This window comes from Aethalodelphis obliquidens, unplaced genomic scaffold (assembly GCF_003676395.1).
Source record: "Aethalodelphis obliquidens isolate GAN/ISIS:26980383/991018 unplaced genomic scaffold, ASM367639v1 scaffold90, whole genome shotgun sequence".
NCBI classification, from domain to species: Eukaryota; Metazoa; Chordata; class Mammalia; order Artiodactyla; family Delphinidae; genus Aethalodelphis; species Aethalodelphis obliquidens.
The window spans coordinates 5,826,362-5,851,892 of NW_020838034.1; the positions used below are offsets into that span (position 1 = coordinate 5,826,362).

At 44.9% G+C, this 25,531-nt stretch overlaps 2 protein-coding genes across 6 annotated transcripts in view; one reads left to right on the forward strand and one right to left on the reverse strand.

The window, feature by feature from the left end:
- Nucleotides 1-16: 16 nt before the first annotated feature.
- Nucleotides 17-19,916, forward strand: LOC113613905 (T-lymphocyte surface antigen Ly-9-like). 5 transcript variants are annotated; one of them, XM_027095022.1, is made up of 10 exons: nt 31-178; nt 4,120-4,446; nt 8,440-8,715; nt 9,238-9,576; nt 10,751-11,056; nt 12,112-12,219; nt 13,210-13,263; nt 16,305-16,585; nt 16,944-17,015; nt 19,115-19,916. In XM_027095022.1, the coding sequence occupies exons 1-10, from the start codon at nt 55-57 to the stop codon at nt 19,181-19,183; spliced, it is 1,956 nt and encodes a 651-aa protein (XP_026950823.1). In that variant the 5' UTR covers nt 31-54; the 3' UTR covers nt 19,184-19,916. The 5 variants fall into 5 exon arrangements, with proteins under 5 accessions (XP_026950826.1, XP_026950825.1, XP_026950827.1 ...); XM_027095023.1 differs by having other exon boundaries at nt 33-178; nt 10,751-11,020; XM_027095024.1 differs by lacking the exon at nt 8,440-8,715 and having other exon boundaries at nt 29-178.
- Nucleotides 19,917-20,930: 1,014 nt separating this feature from the next.
- The window catches only part of CD244 (CD244 molecule), a 30,112-nt gene continuing 25,511 nt past the window's right edge, over nt 20,931-25,531 (reverse strand). Inside the window, exons 7-9 of the mRNA XM_027095027.1 lie at nt 24,739-24,804; nt 23,265-23,321; nt 20,931-22,168 (exon numbers count right to left, since the gene is read on the reverse strand). Coding sequence (XP_026950828.1) covers nt 22,088-22,168; nt 23,265-23,321; nt 24,739-24,804 — 204 coding nt within the window. The 3' untranslated portion in view covers nt 20,931-22,087. The remainder of the gene's footprint in view (nt 22,169-23,264; nt 23,322-24,738; nt 24,805-25,531) is intronic.

Here is a 25,531-nt window from a genome sequence, read left to right on the forward strand (position 1 = left end):
TTGCGGAAGCTGTGGTGTTTCCTCCTTCAGCGTGTTATCTGAAAACAGATCATCATGGCGAGCCCAGGGAGACAAACAGATGGCTGGGCTCTACAAACTCTCTCCAATAAGCCACCAGAGAGTCAGCCACACATATTCTCTCCCTTTCTATGGATCCCTCTCCTCTTCCTGCTCATGGGTAAGTCCACGCTATGGCCACCGCCACTTGCTACTGGTGTTCCTCTGAGGCTGGTCACGTTTCTGCTGGAGATTCTAACTGATAAAAGCAGGAAACTCTTCTCCTTTTGGTAATTATTCTGCAAGTTCCACCTTACTCTGAGCTCTGTATGTGTGTGTGTGAGTATGCATAGTTACACACCATGAATAGGTGACATTCTAGCCCCGGTCACAAATAACTCTGGGCTCAGACTCTATTCCTCTCACCTTCACATCTTCCTGCTAAGAAATACTGGGTGATGAGTTTGTTCCCTATACACTGTGGGTAAAACACACAGAGAGATACAGGGAACTTGTCCTGAGGGTAAGCCACCTGTCAATTTCCTAGGGAGGGATAGAACTGCTCGAGCTTCTTTCTACATCCTGCCTTGTTTATCACATGTATGGAGGCTTCACTAGGGATCTGGAGATGGTCTGGTTGCCCTCGGCTAGGTGGCTTCTATGTGAATATCCTTTCTCCCCACCATCCTACCTCCCCCTCAAGGCCCAAGTCCTGCTAGTTTCTGAGAAACATTTCTCAAGAGCACTTTCTATTTCATCTTTGCTCACCCCTCTCCAGTGGGCAGAGCTAACCCAGTACCCCAGGGTGTATCTCAACCACCTGGGACTGTGACAGTTACTATCTGTCTGGAATCCTTCTTCCTCACCAGGGATTCAGGGAGGATAATGCAGGTAGCACTAAGGACCTGACAGCAGTGAGGATAGAGGTGGGGATGGGCAGTGAGGAAAACTCTAGAAAACTCTTAGATGCATGTATGGGGGTAGAGGGAGCCTAGACCTCAAGGCTGAATTTTAGTTTGACCTCCCTTCACTTTTTTTGGCTGTGTTGGGTCTTCGTTGCTGTGTGCGGGCTTCTCATTGCTGTGGCTTCTCTTGCTGCAGAGCATGGGCTCTAGGGCGCATGGGTTTCAGTAGTTGTGGCGCAAGGGCTTAGTGGCTCTGTGGCATGTGGGATCTTCCCAGACCAGGGATTGAACCCGTGTCCCCTGCATTGGCAGGTGGATTCTTAACCACTGCACCACCAGGGAAGCCCCCTCTCTTCACTTTCTTTTTTTTTTTTTTTTTGCGGTACGCCGGCCTCTCACTGCTGTGGCCTCTCCCGTCGCGGAGCACAGGCTCCAGACGTGCAGGCTCAGCGGCCATGGCTCACGGGCCCAGCTGCTCCACGGCATGTGGGATCTTCCCGGACCGGGGCACGAACCCGTGTCCCCTGCATCGGCAAGCGGACTCTCAACCACTGCGCCACCAGGGAAGCCCCTTCACTTTCTATTTCATCTTTTCTCACCATAAAAACACAGGTGGCAGCAGGCTGTTTATATCCACACCCAGCTCTTGAGGTGCTTCTTGGTTATGTTGGATAAACCTGGAATTAGCTACATCCAACGACCTCCAAGCCTCAGGTGGTCAATGCGGGAAATTTCAAACAGTTCAGGGCAAAGAGACATCTCCCTCTGTCTGGTTCCACCAATTAGGGTTACCTCAAACCTCACTGTTTGGGTTTAGAAGGGAGTTTCCTTGAGGCTTTTGTGTTTCCAAGGAGTTGTTTCAGGAACCTAGGAGGCAGTAGGGTGAAAAGTTTTGACCCCTCGCCCCCAGCTTCAGTACCAGAAATATTTGAAATTAAGTCCTTTCTCCATCATTTCTTAGGTGTGTGAGCCTCTATTTCTTAAGTGTATAATACAAATAATAAGATGTATTATGCAAGACTGTTTTATCAATAGAGATGGTATGTGTACAGTGCTTGGCACATAGTTGGTGGAAGCTGTGTTTGTTATTATGATAATCACTGTTAAGTACATTATTCTCAGACACTATTCAAGGATGGGCAAGTCAAATTCAGTTATCACAATCTTTGAAGCCCCCTTTAATTATTTGTCAAATGATGTAGTTAAAAAATAAGATGGCTGGGCTTCCCTGGTGGCGCAGTGGTTGAGAGTCCGCCTGCCGATGCAGGGGACACGGGTTCGAGCCCCGGTCCGGGAAGATCCCACGTGCGGTGGAGCGACTGGGCCCGTGAGCCATGGCCGCTGAGCCTGCGCGTCCGGAGCCTGTGCTCCGCAACGGGAGAGGCCACAACAGTGAGAGGCCCACGTACCGCAAAAATAAAAAATAAGATGGCTGATACCTGGGGCTCCTGTCACTCTGCAGGGAGCTGTGTAACACTCTGCTACAATATGATCAGAACCACATCCTGCTCCTCCCACTGACAGTATGAGAGGCTTTGTTTATCGTTGATGTGAGGAGCAATGATGTCAAAACATGTTCATATGAGCCCAGCCAAGACCCAGCACCTCTGAGCTTCCAGGATGGGGTGGTCAGTGCTCTTGGCCTCTATACCCTGGGGCATCACATACATAGAATCTGGGCTCTGCAACTGACCAAACCTGTGATCTCAGGCAAGTGGCTTAAACTCTCTAAATTTCAGTTCCTTATCAGAAAAACAGGACTACTTATCAGATAATTTTGAGGATTAAGTGAAGTGATTTCTACAAAGTGCCTAATACACACATAGCAATCATAAGCAGTCTCTTCTGGATGAGAAGAGCTCTCTTTTAGGCAACCTCAAACCAACATCACTTCAGCTAAGCTTCTGTCTTCTGAATCTGCCCCCAGAGTCCACCTGAACTGACGCTTTCGTGTCCAGGGTTCCTAGTCCTGTGTCCTCCCTAGCTACCACACCACAAGGTCCAAGCGCTCTGCTGATGGGGGTCTGGGCAGAGACCCCCTTGGCCTGCACCAATCTCTTCTCTGTGTCTACGGAACCCGTAACCTTTAGGCTTTCAGAACACACTTCAACCTTTTCCCATCCATCCAGGCTGTACTTTGGACACTCCTCTCTCTCTAACATTTTCTACATATTTTTCCACCCAGAATTCCTGGTGGAGTGTGGGTCCTGAACCCATCTGAGTTGGTCTAGGGTTTACAGAGCACTCTCTAGAGCCTCAGAAGTCCTGGAATCTGGGAATCCAGGTTGGGGTCACCCAGAGGATACTCACAGGACCCCTACAAGGAAATAAGCTGCCGTGGCCAAATGTCAGGCCTCTGGAGCCCTTAGTAACAATGGTTATCAGAGATCCGGGTCTTTCCTGAGATGAGGAAATCAGGTGTTGAATCAATGCTACCTACCTATTCCCAACCCCAAACCTGTTCCCAAGCACAGACCAGATTTCCCTGGCCAAGCCAAAGTCAGGCTGAGATCCATGGGCAAAGAGGGAAAGGTAAGGTGATAATAGAGGCAAGAGATGCTCCTTTAATTCCCAATAGTTTATTATGAAAATTCTCAAACGTACAGAAAACTCGAAAGAATTTTGCAGTGAACACGCAGATACCTCCCAGCTCAGTTCTATCACTGGTGTTTTACTTTACTTCCTTTATCACACACCTATTCATCTATCTACCCTTTTAGCCATCCATCAATCCATCTTGTTTTTTTAAAGATGCTCCATATTTTTACTTCATTAGTTCTTTATGATTTACAGCAACCTGATTTTATTTCATCTCTACCACATTCCTGGAGGAAGATGGTACAGGTGTGAACATTTCTGTCTTACAGATGTGTAGACTGATTCTCAGAGAAATTTAGAAATTCGTTGAAAGCCACAATGCTAATTTCCCTGTAGGAATAGAAACCTATAAAGTCTGTTTTACTGATTATTGTAGCTACATTCCTGGGAGAGAATGTTTGGGAAGTGAATGAATGGATGAATGAGGTCCATTTGCTAAGCAATGGACCTAGAGGGAGGACAGCCAAAATATCATTTCATTTCTCAACATCTGGCATTTATTACCAATATGTGTTTATTGAATGAATGAATGCACACATGCATGAATAAATGAACAAACACATGAACGCTGGCTTGAGGACTCCAGCTCCTCCTCCAAGTCCCTCTTTTTTCTCTGCAGGGCTAGGAGCCTCTGAAAAGGACACAACACCAACAGTGGTGAACGGGATTCTAGGGGGTTCAGTGATTCTGTCCCTGAACATTTCAGTAGATGCAGAAATTGAGCACATCACCTGGAGTGGTCCCCAACAAGCTTTGGCTTTAGCAGATGCAAGCGGAAAGATTATCTTAATAGACAAAAGCTACCAGGGGCGAATAAACGTCACCCAGAACAACTCCTTGTCTATCAACAAGCTGACTCTGAAAGATGCAGGATCCTACAAAGCCCAGATAAACCAAAAGAATTCTAAAGTCACCACAAGTGAGAAATTCACCCTGTCTATCTATGGTGAGTTCCAGAGAGCGTCTGTGGGTTTTGACCTTTTATTTTTAAAAGCAGGGTTTTTCCCTCTCCAGGAATTAATCTCTCTAGGACAAAGAGAACTATCACATTGGTCCTTTTCCCCCAATTCCATAAATACAGATGTCAAGAGCGAAGAACAGCCAAACTGTGTTTAAGAGCTATTTGGATTCTGTTTTCTGCCATGTGGATTCTCTCTCTGTGTTAATATCCTTTATCCATCCATCTGTATTAGCTTGCTAGAGCTGCCATAACAAAAGATCAGATTGAGTGGTTTAAACAACAAAAATTTATTTTCTCACAATTCTACAGGGTAGAAGTCCAAGGTCAGGGTGTCAGCAAGTTTGATTTCTTCTGAGACTCATGCCTTGGCTTGCAGATGGCCACCTTCTTGATGTGTCCTCACATGGTCGTCCCTCTATCTGTGTTGTCTGTGTCTTAGTCTCCTCTTTTTACAAGGACACCAGTCATACTGGATTCAGGCCCACATTATAACCCCATTTTAACTTAATTATCTCTTTAAAATCTCTATCTCCAGATACAGTCACATTCTGAGGTAATAGGGATTATGAATTCAACATATGAATTTTGATTCAGCCCATAACACTCTGCCCTCTGGTCCCCCAGAACTCATGTCTTTCTCACAAAATACATTCACCCCATCTCGACAGCTCCCAAAGTCTTAACCCATTCCAACATCAAGTCCAAAATCTTATCTAGATATCATCTAAATCATGTATAAGTGAGACTTGAGGTATAAGTCATCCTAGGCAAAATTCCTCTCCAGTTGTGAACCTTTGAAACCAGACAAGTTACCTGCTTTCATGATGGGACAGGCACAACATAGACATTTGCATTCCAAAAGGGAGAAATCTGAAAGAAGAAATGGGTCACAGGTCCCAAACAAGTCTAAAACCTATTAGGGCAAATTCTATTAGATTTTTTTTTATTTTTATTGGGGTAGTTATCTATTTTATATATAGTAGTGTGTATATGTCAATCCAATTTATCCCCCCCTTACCACCTGGTAACCATAAGTTTATTTTCTACATCTGTGACTCTATTTCTATTTTGTAGATAAGTTCATTTGTACCCTTTTTTTAGATTCCACATATGAGTGATGTCATACGATATTTGTCTTTCTCTGTCTGACTTACTTCACTCAGTATGACAATCTCTAGGTCCATCCATGTTGCTATAAATGGCATTATTTCATTCTTTTTTTATGGCAGAGTAATATTCCATTGTATATATATGTACCACATCTTTTTTTTCTTTGATGATGTATTTTCTTTTTTTTTAATAAATTTTATTTATTTATATATTTATTTTTGGCTGCATTGGGTTTTTTGTTGCTGCATGTCAGCTTTCTCTAGTTGCAGCGAGCAGGGGCCACTCTTCATTGTGGCGCGTGGGCTTCTCATTGCGGCGGCTTCTCTTGTTGTGGAGCATGGGCTCTAGGCGTGCGGGCTGAGTAGTTGTGGTGCACGGGCTTAGTTGCTCCACGGCATGTGGGATCTTCCCGGACCAGGACTCAAATCCGTATCCCCTGCATTGGCAGGCGGATTCTTAACAATTGCGCCACTAGGGAAGTCTCCACATCTTCTTAGATCTGAGAATAATCCCCTTTGGCTCTATGATTTATCCTCCTGGTCCACTGGGGTGGCAACCACACCTCCTTGGCCCTGGGCCCTGGCCGGCAGCCCTGCCCCCTGGAACCAAGGAGGAAACCACGCCACCAACGGCCCCTGGGCCTATGACCTTTAGGCCTGTGGTGCCAGTGGCAGACCTGTCGACCTCTGAACTGCCCTTGGGGTCATTCTTCCCTTTTCTTGAAGGATAAAGCATGGTCTCAGCTGGACACCTCTATTGGCTTATCCTGTAAAATCCCCCAAATCTGACAGCCTTCCTTCATTTTGTCCCATCTGTGTCCCTTCAGTCCAAGGTGGCAGAATTTCTACTAAAATGGTTGACTGGATCCTTGAATTACACCATTGTCTATCCATACTCTCAGTGTTTTCCCCAGACACAAATTCTCATTTTTTGCTCTATAGATAGGCTGAGAATTTTCCAAATCTTTAAATTCTGGTTTCTTCTTGCTTAACACTTCCTTCCTCGATTTATCTTTCTTCTCTCACATTTTACTACAAGCAAAAGGAGAAAACAGGCAGTGCCCTCAACGCTTTGCTTGGAGATCTCCTTAACTAAATACCCAGTTCATCACTTAAATGTTCTGCTTTCTACAATACACTAGAACATAATTTGTCTAAGTTCTTTGCCACTTTATAAGTATCACCTTCCCTCCAATAACAGGCTCTTCATTTTCAACTATTACCTTACCAGCCACACGTTTAATGTTTATATTTCTATCAATGTTATATTGACAATAATATGTCTATCTCTGAGATAATAGAAATTTTCTTTACAGATCTCTTCTTTTCTTTCTGAGCTCTTACCAGAATCACATTTAACATCCACATTTCTATGAACTGTCTCTTGAAGACAATCTAGGCTTTTTCTAACATGCACCTTAAAACTCTTCCAGCCTCTATCAGTTAACCAGTTCCAAAGCCACTTCAATATTTTTGGGTATTCATTATAGCAGCACCCCAGTTCTGGTGCCAAAATCTGTGTTGGTTTGCTAGGGTTGCGATAACAAAATAGCACAGACTGAGTAACTTAAACCACAGAGATTTATTTTCTCACAAATCTGGGGCTGGTCCTGAGGCCTTCTTCTGAGGCCTCTTTCCCTGGCTTGTATACGGCCACCTTCTGTCCCTATGTCCTCATATGGTTGTCTCTCTGTCTGTGTTGTCTCTGTCCTAATCTCCTCGTCTTATAAGGACACCAGACATGTTGGATTAGGGACCATCCTAATGACCCTATCTTAAAATAATTACCTCCGTTTCCAAATACAGTCTTATATCCAAATACAATCACACTCTGAGGTACTTGGGGTTAGAATTTCAGCATACGAACTTTGTGGGGACAGAATTTAGCCTATAACACCGTGTTTCTATTGGATTGTTTGACCTTTCTGATTGATATTTTAGGGTGCTCTGGATATATTAAAGAAATGGAATTCTATGCAATTAACAGAAATAGAATGAATCAACTTAATATGTACTAACATACAACAATTTCCCAGATATATCATTAAAATTTTTAAAAGCTTAAGGACAATATGTACAGCATGCTATTATATATATATGTGTCTACAACTAGAATATCTCTGGAAAGATCAACAAGACTCTCATAACAGTAATTGCCTCCAAGAACAATAATTCCTGGGGAGAGGAACTAGGTGGCTGGGCAAGAAAGCTTGTTTCTTTGTGTGTGCATATGTACCTTTTTGTATCTTTGCAATTTCAATTTTATGTATGTATTGTCTATTCAAAAAAGAAAATGAACTTACACACACACACACACACACACACACACACACACACACACAGGCTGTGAACAGAGGAGATGGAACAAAAGGAAAGGAGAGGACCAGGAAGAAAGTCTGGAAGCACAGTGGGTCCCAAATCTAGACCAAAAGACAAGGGCAACTCAAATTATAGAGGCAGAGCTTCCAAATACCCCGTGTTTGAGGCTGGCTCATTCATCCATTTATTTACCAAACATTCATGAGTGTCTTTCATGGACCAGGCAGATGTTAGATGTTCAGACACAGACACTGGCTCTGTCCTCAAGGAATTCACTAACTGGTGGGGGAGAGAGAGAATAATCAGACTACTGTCATGTTGAGTCTTGGTGATAACAGCCGTAGAGGATACTACGGAAGCACTGAGGAAAGGCAATCAACCTAGCTTGCATGGGATACAAAGAGGAAAAAAAAAGACTTGCCACTGGAACAGATAATGCTGGCCTCTTCCTTTGGCCCCCAGCTCTTCTACCAACACCATATTTTTCACTTAGCCCTTTCCTGCTGGGGAAGCAGTCTGAATAGTCTTCCTATTGCCCTTGTTCCTGCAGAACAGCTGCAGGAGCCCCGAGTCACCATGAAGTCTGTGAACATGTCTGAGAACGCCTCCTGTAACATCACCCTTGTATGCTCTGTGAAGGGGACAGGGGAAGATGTTCAGTACTACTGGACTTCGAGGGATCCCCATGCTTCTGAATCCTGGGGGGGGCCTAGTCTCACCATCTCTTGGTTGCCCTGTGACCCAAACCTGCCATACATCTGCAGAGCCAAGAACCCCGTCAGCCAGAGCAGCTCCCGCCCTGTCCATGCCTGGCAGTTCTGTACAGGTAACTGGCTCCACTGAGGCCCTCCAGGGGATTCCAGAAACAGTCTAAGCAGCTACAGAGTCTAAATCCCAGGATTCTGGCAGGACACAGATGAGGTAGGGAGGTAAGAGAACAGGCCCGAAAATCCCTTTTTCTCTACCCTCAGGAGCCTGAGAGAGACTGGTAGGGGACTTGGGAACTCCCGGGGCACTCTGAAACTCCAAGGGTCTATAACACAAGAGAGGGAAAGAGAGTATGGATGCAGAAATCCAGATTTCTCTTTGCTTGGGTAGGGGTGTCTCCTAGGGTGTCCTTAGAAGGGCAGAGAGGGCAGGAGAGGACTGGGTATGCAATAGGCAGAGCCAGGTGCATACCTGTGCATGACAAGTGGTCATGGGAAAGCAGCAGGGATGCCTCATCAGAGAAAGGGGGAAGGAGGCCTGGGCAGGAGGGTGTATCAGGCTATGGTCCCCTTCAGGCAGGCTGAGGGTCAAGGGATCGAGACCAGTGGCTGAAACTGCAATGTCTCACCTCTGGCTACAGATCTAGGAGCTTCCAGAGGAAGACCAATGGGGGAGACAGTGGCGGGGATCCTGGGGGAGTCCATCACCCTGTCCCTGGTGCTCCCAGACAGTCAGCACATAGACAACGTTGTCTGGATGTTTAACACCTCTATTATCAGCAAAAAGCGGGGAGAAGAAGCAACAGCCAATCAACTCATTAAGTTCAAGGACCCAAATCAGAGCACGGTGTGGGTCTCCAGCCAGGACTACTCCCTAAAGATTGGCCAGTTGAAGATGGAGGACGCCGGCCCCTACCACGCCTATGTGTGCTCAAACGCCAGAGTTGCCAGCACAAAACACATCAACCTGAGCATCTACCGTGAGTTTCTGAGTAGAGCGCCCATCATTCGATTCATTCCCTGAAAGCTTTCTCCTCTTTGCTGCCTAGCCCACCTCCCTCCTCCTACAAAATGCCTCAGACCCACAGGACAGCTACTCAGTTCAAACCAGTACGTTCACAGGAGGACAATACAATCAGCAGCTGAGCAAATTCCCCTAGCCCAGGCCCCCTTCCTCTAGGCTTCCAGTTAAGCCTCAATCAACCAACTTCTGGTACTTGCCCTGTCCTCCTGCATCGATTACTGGGTGGGACAAGGAACTCTCCAACCTGTATTTTTATAGAACATTATCATTTTGCATAAGGCAGAGCTGGCTGGGTAAAATCATAGAAGACTGAGGAGAAAGCCTTTATTGTCCTGTGACCTCCAAGAGCTTGGAAGGCTACTTGACTTCCTTGAGTGTGAGGGAAAGAACTCAGAGTCTTCCTCCTCAGCCCTGTGCTTCACAGGAGCTTAGCTGGACGGTTTGTATAATTTAAATTTGCCAGCTCCTTCACCTCTAATATTCAGACATGGTCAACCTATCCCCTGCCTGGGCATGTTGGTGGTGTCTCAGTACATGAGAAAAGAGTCACTGTCCATGGTCCTGTTAAAATATGCAAGTCAGCTAGTTCACTTCTATTGCCTACTGTGACTCAGGTATCAAAGAACCAGGAAGATGATCAAGCAAAAAGAATAAGAAATTGGGAACAAAGAGTGCCAGTCTTACGCTGCTTTTAAAATTGTTAACATTTATTAAGTGCTTACTCTGTGACAGTGCTGTGCTCACCTCTCCATATTCCTTATCTCACGTAAGGAAACAAATTAGATGATGGGACCTCAAAATGTAAGCCTTGAAGGGCCTCAGTGCACTTGGAAGTGTTGTGCTTATTTGTGTTGATTGGTTTGCTTGTTCTTCACAGAACTATACTGTATAGAATGATGGGGTATCTTTTTTCACTTTTCATTAACCCCTCTATTTCCAAGGACCAAAGATGAGTAAAGTGATGAGTCTGAGATTTTAGATCTATCCAAGAAAAGTCCAGGTGCACTCCTGGAGGCACCTTCCCAGCCCTAAGGCAGTGTCAACCCACAACTTCATGAATATATTTTGAATGGTAACTGCCCAGGGTGCAGGCCTGACTCCACATCTGGTTTGCCTTTCTCCTCACATAGGGAGGCTGAAGAAGCCAAAAGTCACCAGGAGCCTCGGGCTCACTGAGGACGGCGTCTGCAGGATCAGCCTGACATGCTCAGTGGAGGACAGTGGACACAATGTGACATACAGATGGAGCCCCCTACAGAAAGGAGCTGTTGTGTCCCAAGGGGGAGCTCACCTCAGCGTCTCCTGGAGAAGTGGAGAAAAACACCCCAGCTTCACATGCAGAGCCAGCAATCCTGTCAGCAACAGCTCCCAGCAGTTTCTTTCTAGGGACCTCTGTCCAGGTTGCTCTCCTGTTCAGCCAGACCTCAGAGCCTTAAGTCCGTGGACCCAAGAGTTTTCATTCTGAGTGGTTCTTTATAAAGTGCAGTGAGAGAGTGTGAGTGAGTCTTTAGAGCAGCACATTCCAATAGAAATATAATGAAATTATAATAGGTAATTTAAATTTTTAATAGTCATATTAGAAAAAGCAAAAAGAAACAGGTAAAATTAATTTTAATCATATATTTTATTTAACTCAATATATCCAAACTATCATCAATTCAACATGTAGTCAATACAAAGAATTATTCACGACATAATTTGCATTTCAGTTTGTACTAAGTCATTGAAATCCAGTATGTACTTTACACTTACAGCGCATCTTAATTCAGATGCTAAATTCTCATGGGCAGTAGTTGATCTGTATTCAGATTTCATAAAATTTGCAGTTGAAAAAATATATTTATATCTGAGTTGTTCCAAATATACTTATCAGTTTTTCAATAAGGAATAGAGTAGCTGATTTTTAATTTAAATTTTAATTAATTAAAATTAAATAGACAATTTAATTCCTCAGTCATACTAACCAAGGTCACACAGCAGAAGCGGGATTGAGGCTCTGAGTTCTGTGCTCTGCTCTTCCCTAGAGAGAAGTAGAAAAAAAGGAAGGTCTACCCAGGATGTGAAAATGCTGGGTCAGGCTGTGTCTGGCAAGTGGTTTTAGAGCCCCGATCAATAGTAATCTGGATTCACTTTCTAGAACTGTCCTTATGCCATTTATAGAGAGGGGCAGTGTAGTGTGATGGATAAGGGTGTTTTAGGATCTGACAGCCTGCATTCAAATCCCAGCTCAGGTACTTAAAACTCTGTGACACTGGGCAAGCAATAAACCTCTCGACCCAGGGACAGTGTCTGCCTTACTGCTATAATTTCTTGCCTGGAATATGACTGCTCAATAAATAGCTGTAGAATGAATGAATGAATGAAAAGGAATATTTCCCGCAATAGTATGGGATTTTAAGAGGCAGGTAGGATGGCCTTTATGTTTTGTCCTTTGCTTGCCCCAACTCCCTTGTTGTTATTTATATTGATATCACTCAGTTCCTCTTCACAGGACCTGAGAGAAGGACAGCACTTTGGCTTGGGATCTCCCTGATGGTTCTTTTCACCCTTCTGTGCTTTGGGATCTCTGGCTGGTGCTTTTGGAAGAAAAAAGGACGATGTGAGTTTCTGAGATCAATGATATCTGCCAGTACGAGGCCATTTCCCTAGGACCTCTGGAGACTTCTTTGTCCTCTCATAATTCCCTCCTACCCCTTCTCTCCCAAGACCTCATTTCTTCTCAGAATGATAGGGGAGGAGTGTCAGCTGGGACTCTTTAGTTGCAAATAATTGAAACCCAACTCAAACTAGCTTAGACAAGAAAGGGTGGGGAGAGGTGCAAGGGACTGGTTTATTATTTGGAGACTCACATAATCAGTCTATGGGCAAGGAAGAGAAGAGCTGGCCTAGAGACAAATGTCACCAGAGACTCAAAAGCCACCAGAGCTCTCCATCTCTCATCCCTATTTTTCCCTATAAGCCAGCTTAACTCTCTTAATACAGCCAGCTGAAGGGAAGGGGTGGGGGTGGAATGTACCAAAACACAGCAACTGGTAGCTCCAGACTCACACATACTAATAGTTCTGACACCAGGAAGGGGAAAAAGATGTTTCCCCTCCAACTCAAATTTGAAGAACCTCAGAAATCTCTCTGATTGGCTCAGCTTTAGGTCATGTGACTATTGCTTGGACTAATCACTGTGGGCAATGGAATGAGTGTTTGTGATTGGTAGCTCCTTCTAGAATGTCAGTATTGAAGTGGGAATGGAGTAGTTCCCAGAAAGAACAGATTGGTTAGAATATATAGGGTCCCTGGAAGAATTACTGTGAGCCAGCAAACCAACCTGATGAGTGGCTACCACAGAGGGGTTAGAGCTCTCCCTTCCAGAGAGATGGCAGGAAACTCCAGAGAATTCTCCTCAGCTGAAGATGACCCTAGACTCTGGCCAACATTTCCCATGGGCTTGTGCTCACATCAGGGTTCACTCTCCTCCCTAAAGCCTTTTCCCTATGTCCTCAGAAATCTCTCTCTCTCTCCTTTGACTCTCACAGAATCAGACTCTCTCCCCTCACAGCCCTAATGATAATCCTTCTCTAACTTGATTTCTCAGGTTCAGCCCCAGCCTTCAGATCCAGTCAAGTTGAGGCTCCAGCTGACACACCAGGTAATATATCACCAGTGACACAGGCTATGGGGTTCCCAGGCCAGATGGAAGCTCCAGAGTGTGGCTACTCAATGTGTGACCAGCAACGTGGGTACACCCAAGGGCTTGTTAGAAACGCAACTCTCGGGCACCACCCCAGAATACTGAACACGAATCTGCATTTTAACAAGATCTGTAGGTGAATCGTATGCCTGTTAAAGTCTGAGAAGCGGCATGCTAAAGGAAGGTGGTTTGGAGAACAAAAGCCACAACCAGACTGAACTCCTGAAAGATGGTAACCAGAGCTAGGAGAACTAGTCCTTCCTCCGGGGTCTCTAGGATTCCTCAGGTATTGACTGCCATCACTGGAATGTGTCCCGTGATGAGAATGAATTTACTGTCTCCACTCCAAGAATGGAGAAACAAAGACCAGATGAAACAGTATATCTGTGACTGAAGCAAAATTAAAAGTTAGTTGAAATTAAAACTCATAAGACTGTTTAGATACCTATTACCCATAAGTATTACTGAGGCAGTGGTTTTCCAATTTTCGAAAAAGCTAAGGAATGCTTTCTTCAAACAAAATATTATGCAACACCCCCAAATCACAATGCACGTAAAAGTGGAGCCGTTCTGATGAGTGTTGGGGTGGAGAGCTGAGATGCCTGTTCCTTATTCTCCCAGTCCCAAATCTCAGTGTCCTAAATTACCACCTTGAACTCTGAAGCTCTGGAGTTCTAAGGAATCTCCAAACTCTGGCCACTCAGTCAAACCCTGCTTTAAAAACCCCTATGTCACCTCTCATGGAGGGGATACCCCAAAGAGATGGAATAGGAGGAGGGAATGTGTGGGGGAGCCAGGGGCTCAGAAATCCAACATTGCAGCCTTTTCTGATGGGAAAGTGTAACCAAGAAAAAGGGGGCATGAAATGGAAATGAGGTTAGACTTTGGAGTTTCCCACCAGCTTCCTCCTTAGAGCTGGCAGAACAGACCCTGGTCTCCCCTAGCCTGAACCCTCCTTCCTTGGCACCCTGGGCACAGGAGGAGGAATAAAAAAGTTTTGGGGATACCACTGTCATCCCTGTCCCTCCTCCCTCCCCCAGCACCTCTCCTCAGTGCCCAAGGTCTGCTTCTTTTATTTCTCCACTCTCTCTCCAGAGTTTCCTCTTTGGAGACTGTGCCACTGCCTGAGTTCATGCTGTCATCAATTTTTTGTTTTATGAAACAGGTTCTTTTTTTAATTGAAAAGTCACATATTCACATGGTATAAATTAAAAATAATCTCCTTCTAAATCCCAATCTCCAGACCTCTATACAGAAACCCCTGAAGAGACCTCCATTGTTAAGATATATGTATGTCTAAATCCTTTCAGAGCATTTTAACGCGTTTACAAGCCATATATTCTTCCTTTGATTACACATATGGGAGCCATCTATAACATTTTTCTGAACCTGCTTTTTTAACTTAACAGTAGATCCTAGCAATATTAGCGTACGTAGATTAAGACTGACTCCCATTTATTCCATTCTACAGATGTACCTTAATTTATTTAACAAGTCCTTATTAACAGACATTCCCATTCCTTGTAACTTCTTCCCTGAAATATTGTTAATAGTTTCCTAACTGGCCATTCCCGCTCCAGAACTCTTCCTTTCTATCCCTTCTGCTCCCCCTTTGAAAAGCTTAATTCTGACTGCTCTAAAACCATCAATGGCGCCTCATGGCTTTGTCTGTTACTCAAAAGGCAAGATAATCTAGTGGTCATGTGTATGAGTCCTGAGGTCAGATAATCCTGTGTTTCTATCTTAGCTCTCCTCCTTTTTAGTGATCTTGGGCAATTCAGTCTCTAAGGCTTAGTTTCCTTACTTTGCAAAATGAAGGCACCAACCTCTCCGTTGCTGTGAGGACTGCGTGGGGCAGCACCCACAGTAGGCACTCAATAGGTGATGACTATGATTATTGCTCAGTATTGGGCCAGGACACCTTTTGTCTACTTTTTTCCTACACAAAGGGCATAGGGGACAGTATTGAGTAGCAGTTAAGAACACCAGGGACCAGATTACCTGCATTCAGATCCTGGCCCTCCCACTTACTTGGGCAAATATTTAACATTTATGTGCTCCAGTTTCCTCATCTGTGAAACATAAATAAGAATAGTTATCGTCTAGGCTTCATGGGGTTTTATGCAGGTTAAATGAATTTATTCATGAAAAACATTTAGAACAGTGACTGACACATAGTGGGCACTTAATAAATGTGAGCCATTATTATTCTACACTTAGATCGAATGGGTTGCTTGATACATCCCGAAGGCAGTAGACATCCACCCAGGTGTTCGTAGCAGGTACCCATTCTGATTGTCCTATGCCCAAACCATTGTGGTTGTTAAATATTTTAAGTATCATCCTTTCCCAAAAGAGAGGGTGCCTCAGGTTTCATGCCTGCCTTTAATCATGCTGTTCTTTCCACCAAGAATACACTGTCATTCAACAAAGTCCTGCCCCAATGTCAAGGCCTACCTTAATTCTGCCACTTCACAAGTTCTTCTCTGTTTCCTAACCAGAGACCATCTCCTCTCACTTCTGCACTTTCCTCATACTTTTCCTGTGACACAGTTGGCCTTACATTAGTTGATTTATGCATAGATCTGACCCCCAGGTAGACAGTGTACTCCTTCAAGACCGGGTCTAACTCACCTTTGTGTTTCCCCAGAGTACCTGTCATGGCAGTTAGGATGGTTTATTCAACGGGGCCAGTCCTGCTCACTGAGAGCTCCTAAGTCCATCACATATCACACTCGATGAATGCTTATCAAATGAATGAATAAGTGAATGCTTGAAAGGAAGAAGGAAGGGGTAATGGAATGGAGTCCTGTGAGGGAAGACAGGAAAACACCTTCTCCTCCAGTTCTCTAGGCCTCATCTGGGGTTAGGAGTCAGAGCAGCTTGGATCCTTGCACAAAGCAAGAGAGAGAAGGGGGCTGGTACATACTTTACCAACCCTGCAGAATGTGTTCCAGAGCCCACTGCTGACCACACAGTATGCTCCATGCTCTCCCAAGGGTATGAGAAGGTGGACACTTTCCCTAAGACCGCCAGGCACGTCTCCGACAGCAGCTCTGACAGCAATGGGACAACTGAGGAGGATGAGGAGAGGACAGAGATGCACCAGCCCGTCAATGGAAGAGACCAGGTGTGTGATTTGGTCACTCAGGAGGACGCTGGACATGACTCGGACTCTGAGGGGCAAGCAGAGTATTATCTCGTCACTCCAGATGACACGACACCAGCGCTTGCAATTGGAAGGGAAACTGTGTATACACAGGTGTTCCTTGACTTTCAGGTGAGCTCTTTTGATCAGTACACCTTCCCTCCCCCTCCCCATTCTAGGACCATCCAGTAACCTGAAAGACTAATCTCTCCAAACTGGGGGACAGGACCAGCGGTGCAAGGGCAGAGAATTGTGATTCTATCCATGTTTACCAACCTTGGGGTCCCTTGATATAAAGGAACTTCGCTCCCATTCTTGAGCCGTAAATAAGGGAGGTGCTGGGAAACCAGAGGCACTGTTTCCACTGCACTAAGGCAGTTCCCACCCTCTATGTGTAATCGGAACCTGGTGGGGTGCGAGTTGAGGGCGAATCTCTGGAAAGCTCTCTCTCGTCTGTGATTATGGATATCCTGGTGCTGGTCTGTTACAGGGACAGACCCCAGTTCCTCAGAAGAAAGAGAAGTCAGCCACAATCTACTGCTCTATACAGAAACCTCAGAAGGTGAGAACAATTTTCTCTGTATCCTAAGGCCCATAAAGTGAGGAAATGTTGCCCAGACCATTTTAACTGAAAGCAGAGGAGCTCAAGTTCCATCACTGTGTGCCCCCCTGACACACTCCATGGTGCATAGAGATGCTGAAACAAATATTCCTGATTTACATCTGTGTGGCCAAAAGCTGAACATTTCTAATTAATTTAATGATATCTTATATTGATTAATCTTAACACTACCAGAATAACAGTCTGTAAACCCAAACACTGTATGGTCCATGTATGTTTCTAAATCTATCTCTAATTCATCAAAATGGCAACTTCCCAAAACAATTGGAAATTAGCCAACAGTCTAATGCCAAGATTTTTTGGAATATGTGCTATTAACTACAGCACATTGGTTTCATTAGAGTGTTAAGACATCCCTTAAGCTTAGAATTTCCCATTAATAATAAGTTTATATAAAGTTTTACAGTTTACAAAACATTAGCAAACATATTCTCATCTGATCCTTAAAACAACTCTACAAGTATGCTGTCATCCAAACTTTATAGCCAGAGAAGCTGAGATTCAGGAAATTAAATTTGCCTCAGTTCACACAGATAGTGGTTGGAATTTCAATATGAAAAACCACAAGGAGTTTTTAAATAACCCTGAAACGTCTTCAACAATTAACCTTGATCTGAATCTGGCTGTCCACTCCACTTTCACTTTCCTGGAAATACTGGGTCCATTCATACTTGCTTTCAAGTCTCCCCCAGAAGACTTGTGCGAACAAGATTTTTTTTTTAACTCTCAAAGTTTTTCAATTATGCTACTTCTCTGTGATCGATGAATCAATCAGTAGATATGTATTGAATACCTTTTGTTTGCCCAGAACTGGGCTGAGGGCTACGGGGATTCAAATATGTTTAAGGCGCCACTTTTGACTTTGAAGACTTGTTATCTATCTTTGATGTAGGAGAGTTGGATTGGTTTAGTCACCTGAAAGATGAGAGAAAATATGATGAGAGAAAACTGCACTGTGTGCAGTTCCCAAGGGTTTTTCGGACATTGGAAATGGTAGACAGCTATGCATGGAGGTAGCCAGGAAAGGCTTCATGAAAAAAATAATTTGGATGAGGTCTTAAAAGATGGATAGAATTTGCTCAGTAAACGCTTGTGCAAATACACAGTTTGGTTCAACCATCTCTGCCTCATGTCCTGATTTCTAGAGCATGGCCTAATGCCTAGCCAGCTAGGAACTTTATCTTTGTCCTCAAGGCCAAATCTGGACTGTTCACTACGTTCACTGAAGCTGCTTGGGCCTGGCCCTTTGCGTTTGGGTCAATACTGGTCAATCTTAAAGTCATGGACAGCAGTCCCTGCTCTGAGTTTCAGAATGGTCATGTGACACCCCCCCCACACCTTGTCTGGTCAGTCCTGCATGACTCCCACACCACTCCAGGAACTCAAGACCCCTAAAACCACCTTCACCCACAATATAAGTGGAAATCAGTGCATTTCCTCAGCCAAACTCTAGAAAGAATTTATTCCTTGCCCTCAGAATTTTCAGGACCAGGAATTCTGGTTCTGGGTCTCCTAAGGTCATTATTTCCCACTTGATCAGGAAATTCTCAAACCTACTTTAGTTATTTTCTGACACTTGTCTCTGCATGATATCTCAAAGAAGGTTTGTGCTACTTCCAAGCTATTGATGATACTTAACCTCCTTTCTGCATCAGCTCAAGTCTCATCTTCTCTTTAGAGCTTTTCCTGAACACTGTCAGACAAGGGAGCCTCAGAACCCTTGGAATATGAAGGTCTAATGGTTTGGACTATTACTTTGGAACTTAGCCTCTATCACCTGAATTATCTTTATATAAATGTCTGCATTGTTTCTCTCGCTAGGGTAGAGACTGGGATCATTAGACTGTAGCTTCCTGGGAGCAAGGCCTTTTATTGTCATTTTGGAACACCCTCAATTTGCTGCACTAAACTGTCTCATATCTCCCTTCCAAAGAGCCTAGCGCATGGCCCTCACCATTAGGAGATTCTCCGTAAATGCTTGTCATCAGCTTGGATAATTGCTTTATTAACCATATTATTGTGTGTCTTTTGGCTCACAGGTGGTACCAGCACCGCAACAGAAGGATCTTGAGTCTCCTGAAATATCTACCTATGAAAATGTTCCCTGAAATGCAGCTGCCTCCCTGCATGAGGTTGGAGTGCTGGACCTAACAGGGCCTGGGGCTCCCACAGGCAGAAGCACTTCAGAATTTCCTTCAGGGTTCCAGCGATGTCTGGATTTGTGGCTCCCCCTTCCTCTCACCCCCATGACTTCCCAAACCCATTAGCAGATCAGACAACTTCTGGGCTCCATTTGTCTCCTTGCATGTTCATACTGTTTCTGCCTCTCAGCTCAGATGCACACCTCAGAACTCTGCCAAGGCTTGTCATGTTGTTGAAGGGGACCTGGACCTTCACATGTTCCTCTAAAGAGCTGCTAAGATAAATCCAACAGATATTCTCACTTACAGACACAAAGATCTAGGTGAAATCATGACCACAGTAGTATTTTTTTAAATAAAAGGCTACAGATAACCTAAGTGTCCATCTAGTAGGAATCTGGTTCAGCACGTGAAAGTATACCCACGCGATGGCGAAACCTGCCACTTCTGTAAAGAAAGGAAAGGAAAGACTAACATGTGCTAATATAGAATGAGCTCTAAGATACATTGTTAATGGAAAGAACAAAGTCTTGGACAGTGTGTATCATATGCTACCGGTTGGATAAAAAAAATAACTGTATGTTTGTATAGGTAAAGAAAAGTTCTGAAAGGAAATACAAAGATCTTATCAGTGGCTGCCTCTGTGGTGGGAACTAGACTGGCTTGGGGATTTTTTTAATGCATACATTTTGTACTGCCAGATATTTTTTAAACCATTTGTGTGTACTGCTCTTTTGATATATTTTTTAAGTGCTTAGAATGCCTCTTCTGAATAAGCCTCCCGTATTTACCCAAGAGAATTTCCCTCCTTATTGTCAGGTGTGGATGCATAACAGGCATAATATCTCTCTTCTCCCCCAAACTGTGGCCTCAGCCCTGTCCCCCTGCCTGTAAGTTACACGGCCCTTGATTTACGTTCATGATACCCTCGTGTCCACTTGCGTTACATGTGTTTTGCAGCCCGTTTATGTTTTTGAATACTGTGCTTCTGCTGTCACGCGCCCCTGCACATGGTCCATGGGGTCAGTATGACTTCTGCGGCCTGAAGTGAGTACTCCCAGGGAGCCAGGCAGTGCTTCCTACACAGCAGGACCTTAATTACTGCTTTGCTCATTGGCTGGTCATTGCATGGATAATCATCTTTGTAAGGCTTTATCACAGAAGCTCAACAAAGACATGTAAGATGATAATGATATACGTGATTACACTCCAGAATAGAGCATCCCAAAAGGTCTTGGGCCCATAGGATCTATTCTGCTCCTTAAACAAATCTGGCCAGTTCAAGAGCTATGCAACTCAGGACATGTGAAAGGCCAGCAGCAGGCAACAGTCCACATCTCTGGTATTCATCTGACCTGCTGTGACCCCTATCATTTCCCACTCCCTCTTCTCACCAAACTCCTTGACAGAGCAGCTCAGCTCCGAATAGGTGCCTCGGCTCCTCCCCCCGCCCTTCCTTTTGCATATATTTTCCAAGTTTTACCCTTGACACTTTCTCTAGGATGTGGTCTGTCCACACTTGCCTCCAGGAAGAAGCTAGCCTGGCCGACCACACACCTGCAGAGGAGAGGGATCAGGTGGGGCATGAACAAGTGGCTTATCCCCCAAGACTAAGTGGTCCTGGGATCTGGGGACCCTAGAATCTGTGATTCCAGTGTGAACACAGGCGGGGAGACACTGACAGCTTACCAGGAAGCCAGACTCCCCTCCAGCAGGAGTTGAACAGGCGTGTTTATTGATGGCCCACGTGTGCCCTTTGGCTGCTATAGAGAAGAAAAGTACAGAATAGGGAGGAGACCCAGACATTTCATTCAGGAAAGAAATTTAGACTGCCTCTAAATAACAACACAGTTCTATATTAAATTCATACCTTATGGGGCAGAGTGGGGCAACTGAAGTGGGGCAACTGAAGAACAGGCTCCATGCAGTGTCACCTGTTGGGGGTCCCTGAGTAGGCCCTCTTCCAGTTTACTCTTTCCTGGGCTTGGCCAGAGTCTCAGCCTGCTCTCCACAGCCTTGTGGAAGGGTCTGGCCTGAAGACTCAGGGGGGCCCAGCAAGGTGCCTGGTTCCCAGTTGCTCAGCTGTCTGAGCCCTCCCTCCAGCATGTGCCGTGGGGAACATCAGGACTCAGAACTTAAATACAATATAGTTTGTAACTGTGAAGAGACCGGAATAGATGTCTAATAATGTGTTTTTGTAAGTCAAACCTCGTTCTGTAGACAGAGCTGGTCCCACTGCCAGGTTATCAGGATGGCATGGGCTCTGCGTGATTTTTCCACTCAGAGATGGGCTTGCTTTGCACCATCTACCCTCGCTCCTGCCTACACCCTTTTGTGACCAAAGCCCAGGCATGGCCCCCTTGGAGAACCTGCCAGCTGGCTCACAGCTAGTTATTCCACCCTCACAGAGGGGGCTGTTTCTTTTCCTCTGTATCCCCGTTATCTTTCCTTCCTCTTTGGAAGATGGGCCTGGGCGAGGGAAGGGTCTAAAAACGTGGTCATCCCTGATTAGGGAGGAAGGAAGACAAGTCATAGATTAGAAAACCAGCGGAAGGGAATCTTAATGCTAATAATAACACCACCATACATTTACATCGCACTTGAAAGATTATCAGTACTTGGATTGCTGAGTCTGTTTTTGGAAACTACCCAATATCTCTACTCATTCTTGTCCAGTCTGTGAGTTGAGATAGTATTTAACAGCGTTGCTCCTATAATGGCTGTTAGCAATCATTTTTTCAAAACAAAATATAGACCATGCACAAACTCTCATATCCTCTCCAGACTAGGAACTGCTCTGCAGAGAGTCATGTGGTGTCATCCATTGCAACAGAAGCTGGACTGTAAGGAAGATGAGAACAGCTGCGGCAACTAGGAATATACACAGAAGTTCTCCAGCTCCCTGCGGCTCAGTCGAGCCGGGTTCTCAGCTTTGGGTGCTCTCTTTCCCACCTGCAGAAGAAAAGGAGAACTTCAGACCCTCCCACCAAGAGATCCTTATAACAACCCTGTGGGCCATGAATTATTATCCCGATTCATAATTCGTAAGAAAAGGAAGCTCACGTGGGTACGGCAAAAAATTCAGGGTCAACTACTAGTAAGAAGTAAAGGAGGGGCTTGTATCCAGTTCTTCTGGCTCCATTTCTAGTGCTTTTTAACCACACCACCCCTCTTCGTGACCCACCTAGATTGCCTTGGCCCACATGGTGTCCTTTACAGCCCTGGCCTGTCCAGCTGGCTTTACTGTAGGGCCGCAGCTCAAGTGCCAGAAATTCCAGCAGGCCCCCCTCTACCTTCTCGCTTGTGACCAGGGGCAACATCTTTATCAGGCCACAGGTGGAAGCTCAGGTGTTAAATGAGGCTGATGGGTGGGGTGCTCTCCATGCTTTAAATTCTCTGGGTATAAATGGGAAGTATAATTATACTACCTCATAGTATTCTGTGAGGATTAAATAAGATAGTTCACATGAAGACACTGGCAGACATATATATATATATATATATATATATATATATATATATATATGCAATAAACCTCCAATAAACATTGAGTCCCTACTTTCCATTCCCTAAATGGCCTGATGGGAATCATTTCGGCCACCGGGCTCGTTGGTCTCTTTCGTGCAGTGTCCATCCCAGCAGCAGCTGAAGATCACCTATATCCTGGAATGATTCTCAATTACTTACTAATGGGAAAATCATTTAAATTCATTTATCCTCCCTTCTCTGCTCCCCATTCCCCAACACACACATACCCGTAGAAAGGAGAGATGTCCGGTGTGTGGCACACAGCTGGGAAACTAGCCTGGGGATAGCCCTAATTTAAAACTCTATCTCCCCAACAGGGGTCAAACTCCAAAATATGATATGATCTTGGGTTAGACCATCACTCTCTTTGAGCTTCAGTTTCTTCATCTCTAAAATGAAGATTTGGATTAGAAGATCCCTAAAGTCCCTACAACCCTGAGACTCTGTGGATGACTTTTCACATGTGTATGAGTTCAAGGCTATGCTATGAGCACTAAACCCATTCAGAGGAGCTCCTTACCTCTTCATAGATAGTTTTATTGACGGAAGTGTTGCGGTTCGTCTTCTTGGATCCAGACTGGAAATTCAGAGGGTAAAGAGTGCTTAACTTCAAGTTAAGAAATGTACCACTCCTAACTGATGTGAGAGGTCCCAAAGGAGACTCAGGGCCCAGAAAGTCCCTGAAGTGTCCCCAGCCAGAAGTGAATAGAATTTCCTACCCCGGGAGTAAACAATGGTGTTTATGGTTTCCAAAGAAGGCACAGTACATACTTGCCTATGATATGACATTTCTGAACCAAAAGAGTTTAGTATCCCACACCCACAGACCCCTAAAATCCACACATACACACATTCCCAGCACACACACACACCCCCTTCAGACAAACCTAATACAAATACTGCCTCAAACTGTGTATCGTTTCAACACACAGCATACATACACACCTTAGTGTAAACAATTCTGGCACATACATAAGTACCAATCCTAGCACATACCCTGAACATGGTGAAACACTGGAGACAGTGCAGGAACTCAGAAGCACTTTCAGTAGTCTACAGAGCCTTCACAACCTAATACAAAAGCATGTGATCATGGTGCCCGTGACCATCTATATGTCCATAAACTCTAGTGTATACTTTAAATATAAATACCTCTCATGGTAGAATCCAAGTTGATTTAATGACTTATTAGAAGGAGGGTGAGTGAAAAGTCTAAAAATCTTCCCAAACCTCTCCCCCATTTGACACAAACACAGGATCCTGACACACATGAACTCAACACTTCCACAGTTTGGCAGATCCCAAACTTCCCATACTACCATGGTAAGGTTTTGGCTTCATACTGTGACTCCAGCCTTGGAATTAACATTCTTCCCACCCACCACCCACCCCCCAAGGTGGAAATATGACCATGGGCACTAGGATGTCCCACTTTGTGGTCCCAGGCACATGTAACAGCTGTGAGCTCAGCTTGGAGAAGGATTCAAGGAGACCGTGATGGGTTGCCTCGTTCTGGAGACCACCACCAGCAGGTGACTGGCCAGAAGCTTTGTCTGATTCTCTGAAAGTCAACACTGTTTCTCTCTAGGTCCAGTCTACTCCTCCAGTTCCAGGTTATATGCCCCTGCCTTGGAAATGACTCCATTATCTCCCACCATAGCCTCAGTTGGTCTAATGAGGACTCTGTGGTCCTTCTGCACAAAGCACCTCCTTTCTGTCTTTGACGGTCCTCTGCCTCCCACAGAAACTCCTATAGAATCCACTCTTTTCCTAATCTCAGAGCTGTTCTTTTTCTCCAGACAGAACCAGAAAGGCATTTCTAGTTGACCCATTAACATTTAAACACAGTCATTTAACACAAGCTACTCAGATACACACAGTGGAAGACAACTCACTCAAAAGTACACACACACACCCCCTCTGCAAACACATGCCTGCATATGCACAGGCAAAATACGTATCTGCATAAAGAGCACCCTGCGGAGGAGACTTACCTTCCAGGAAGACTGTACTAATGAATACAATGTATGTGCATTATCTTGTGATGTGGAAGCAGAAGACTACAGAAAAAAGAAATAAAACCATTTCAGAAGCAGAGATCCAACACAACCCTGGGGAGGCAAGCATCTATCTCTTCCATTCCTCCCCTTCAACCTTGCCCAGACAGCAGGTTTAAGTGTTAGTGAAAAGAATCCTGGACTAGTTGGGAGGTCAGACAACCTGAAAGGTAGTTCTGCTCTGTTATTAAAGCTAGCTGTGGGTTTCCCTGGTGGCGCAGTGGTTGAGAGTCTGCCTGCCGATGCTGGGGACGTGGGTTCGTTCCCCGGTCCGGGAAAATCCCACATGCCGCGGAGCGGCTGCGCCCGTGAGCCATGGCCGCTGAGCCTGCGCGTCCAGAGCCAGTGCTCCGCAACGGGAGAGGCCACAAGAGTGAGAGGCCCGCGTACGGCAAAACAAACAAACAAACAAAAAAGACAGCTGCTACTTTTTGAGTGCTTATTCTGTATACGCATTCTCCCCTAACCCTTATAACACTCCTACAAAACAGGAATAATCATAATTTGCCCCATTCTACAGATGAGACTCCAAAAGGGTAAATAGCCCAAGTCAGAGAGTAGAAGCAGGATCTAAACCTCAGACTCTCCAAGGTTCTTTCCTCAACACCTCAGTGCCTCCCTTTGACATCATGCCTTCCCTCTCTGGACCTGAGCCAGGTGTCCTCCAAGGCAGGTAACCATCCTCTTTTTAAGATGCTCCAGAGGAGAAATCTCATTCCCACCATCATCT

Coding starts and splice junctions, on each gene's coding strand:
- LOC113613905 (XM_027095022.1), top strand. CDS start 55: ATGGCGAGCCCAGGGAGACAAACAGATGGCTGGGCTCTACAAACTCTC. Junction 9,577..10,750: donor CATCAACCTGAGCATCTACC/GTGAGTTTCTGA, acceptor CTCCTCACATAG/GGAGGCTGAAGAAGCCAAAA. Junction 11,057..12,111: donor GCCAGACCTCAGAGCCTTAA/GTCCGTGGACCC, acceptor TCCTCTTCACAG/GACCTGAGAGAAGGACAGCA.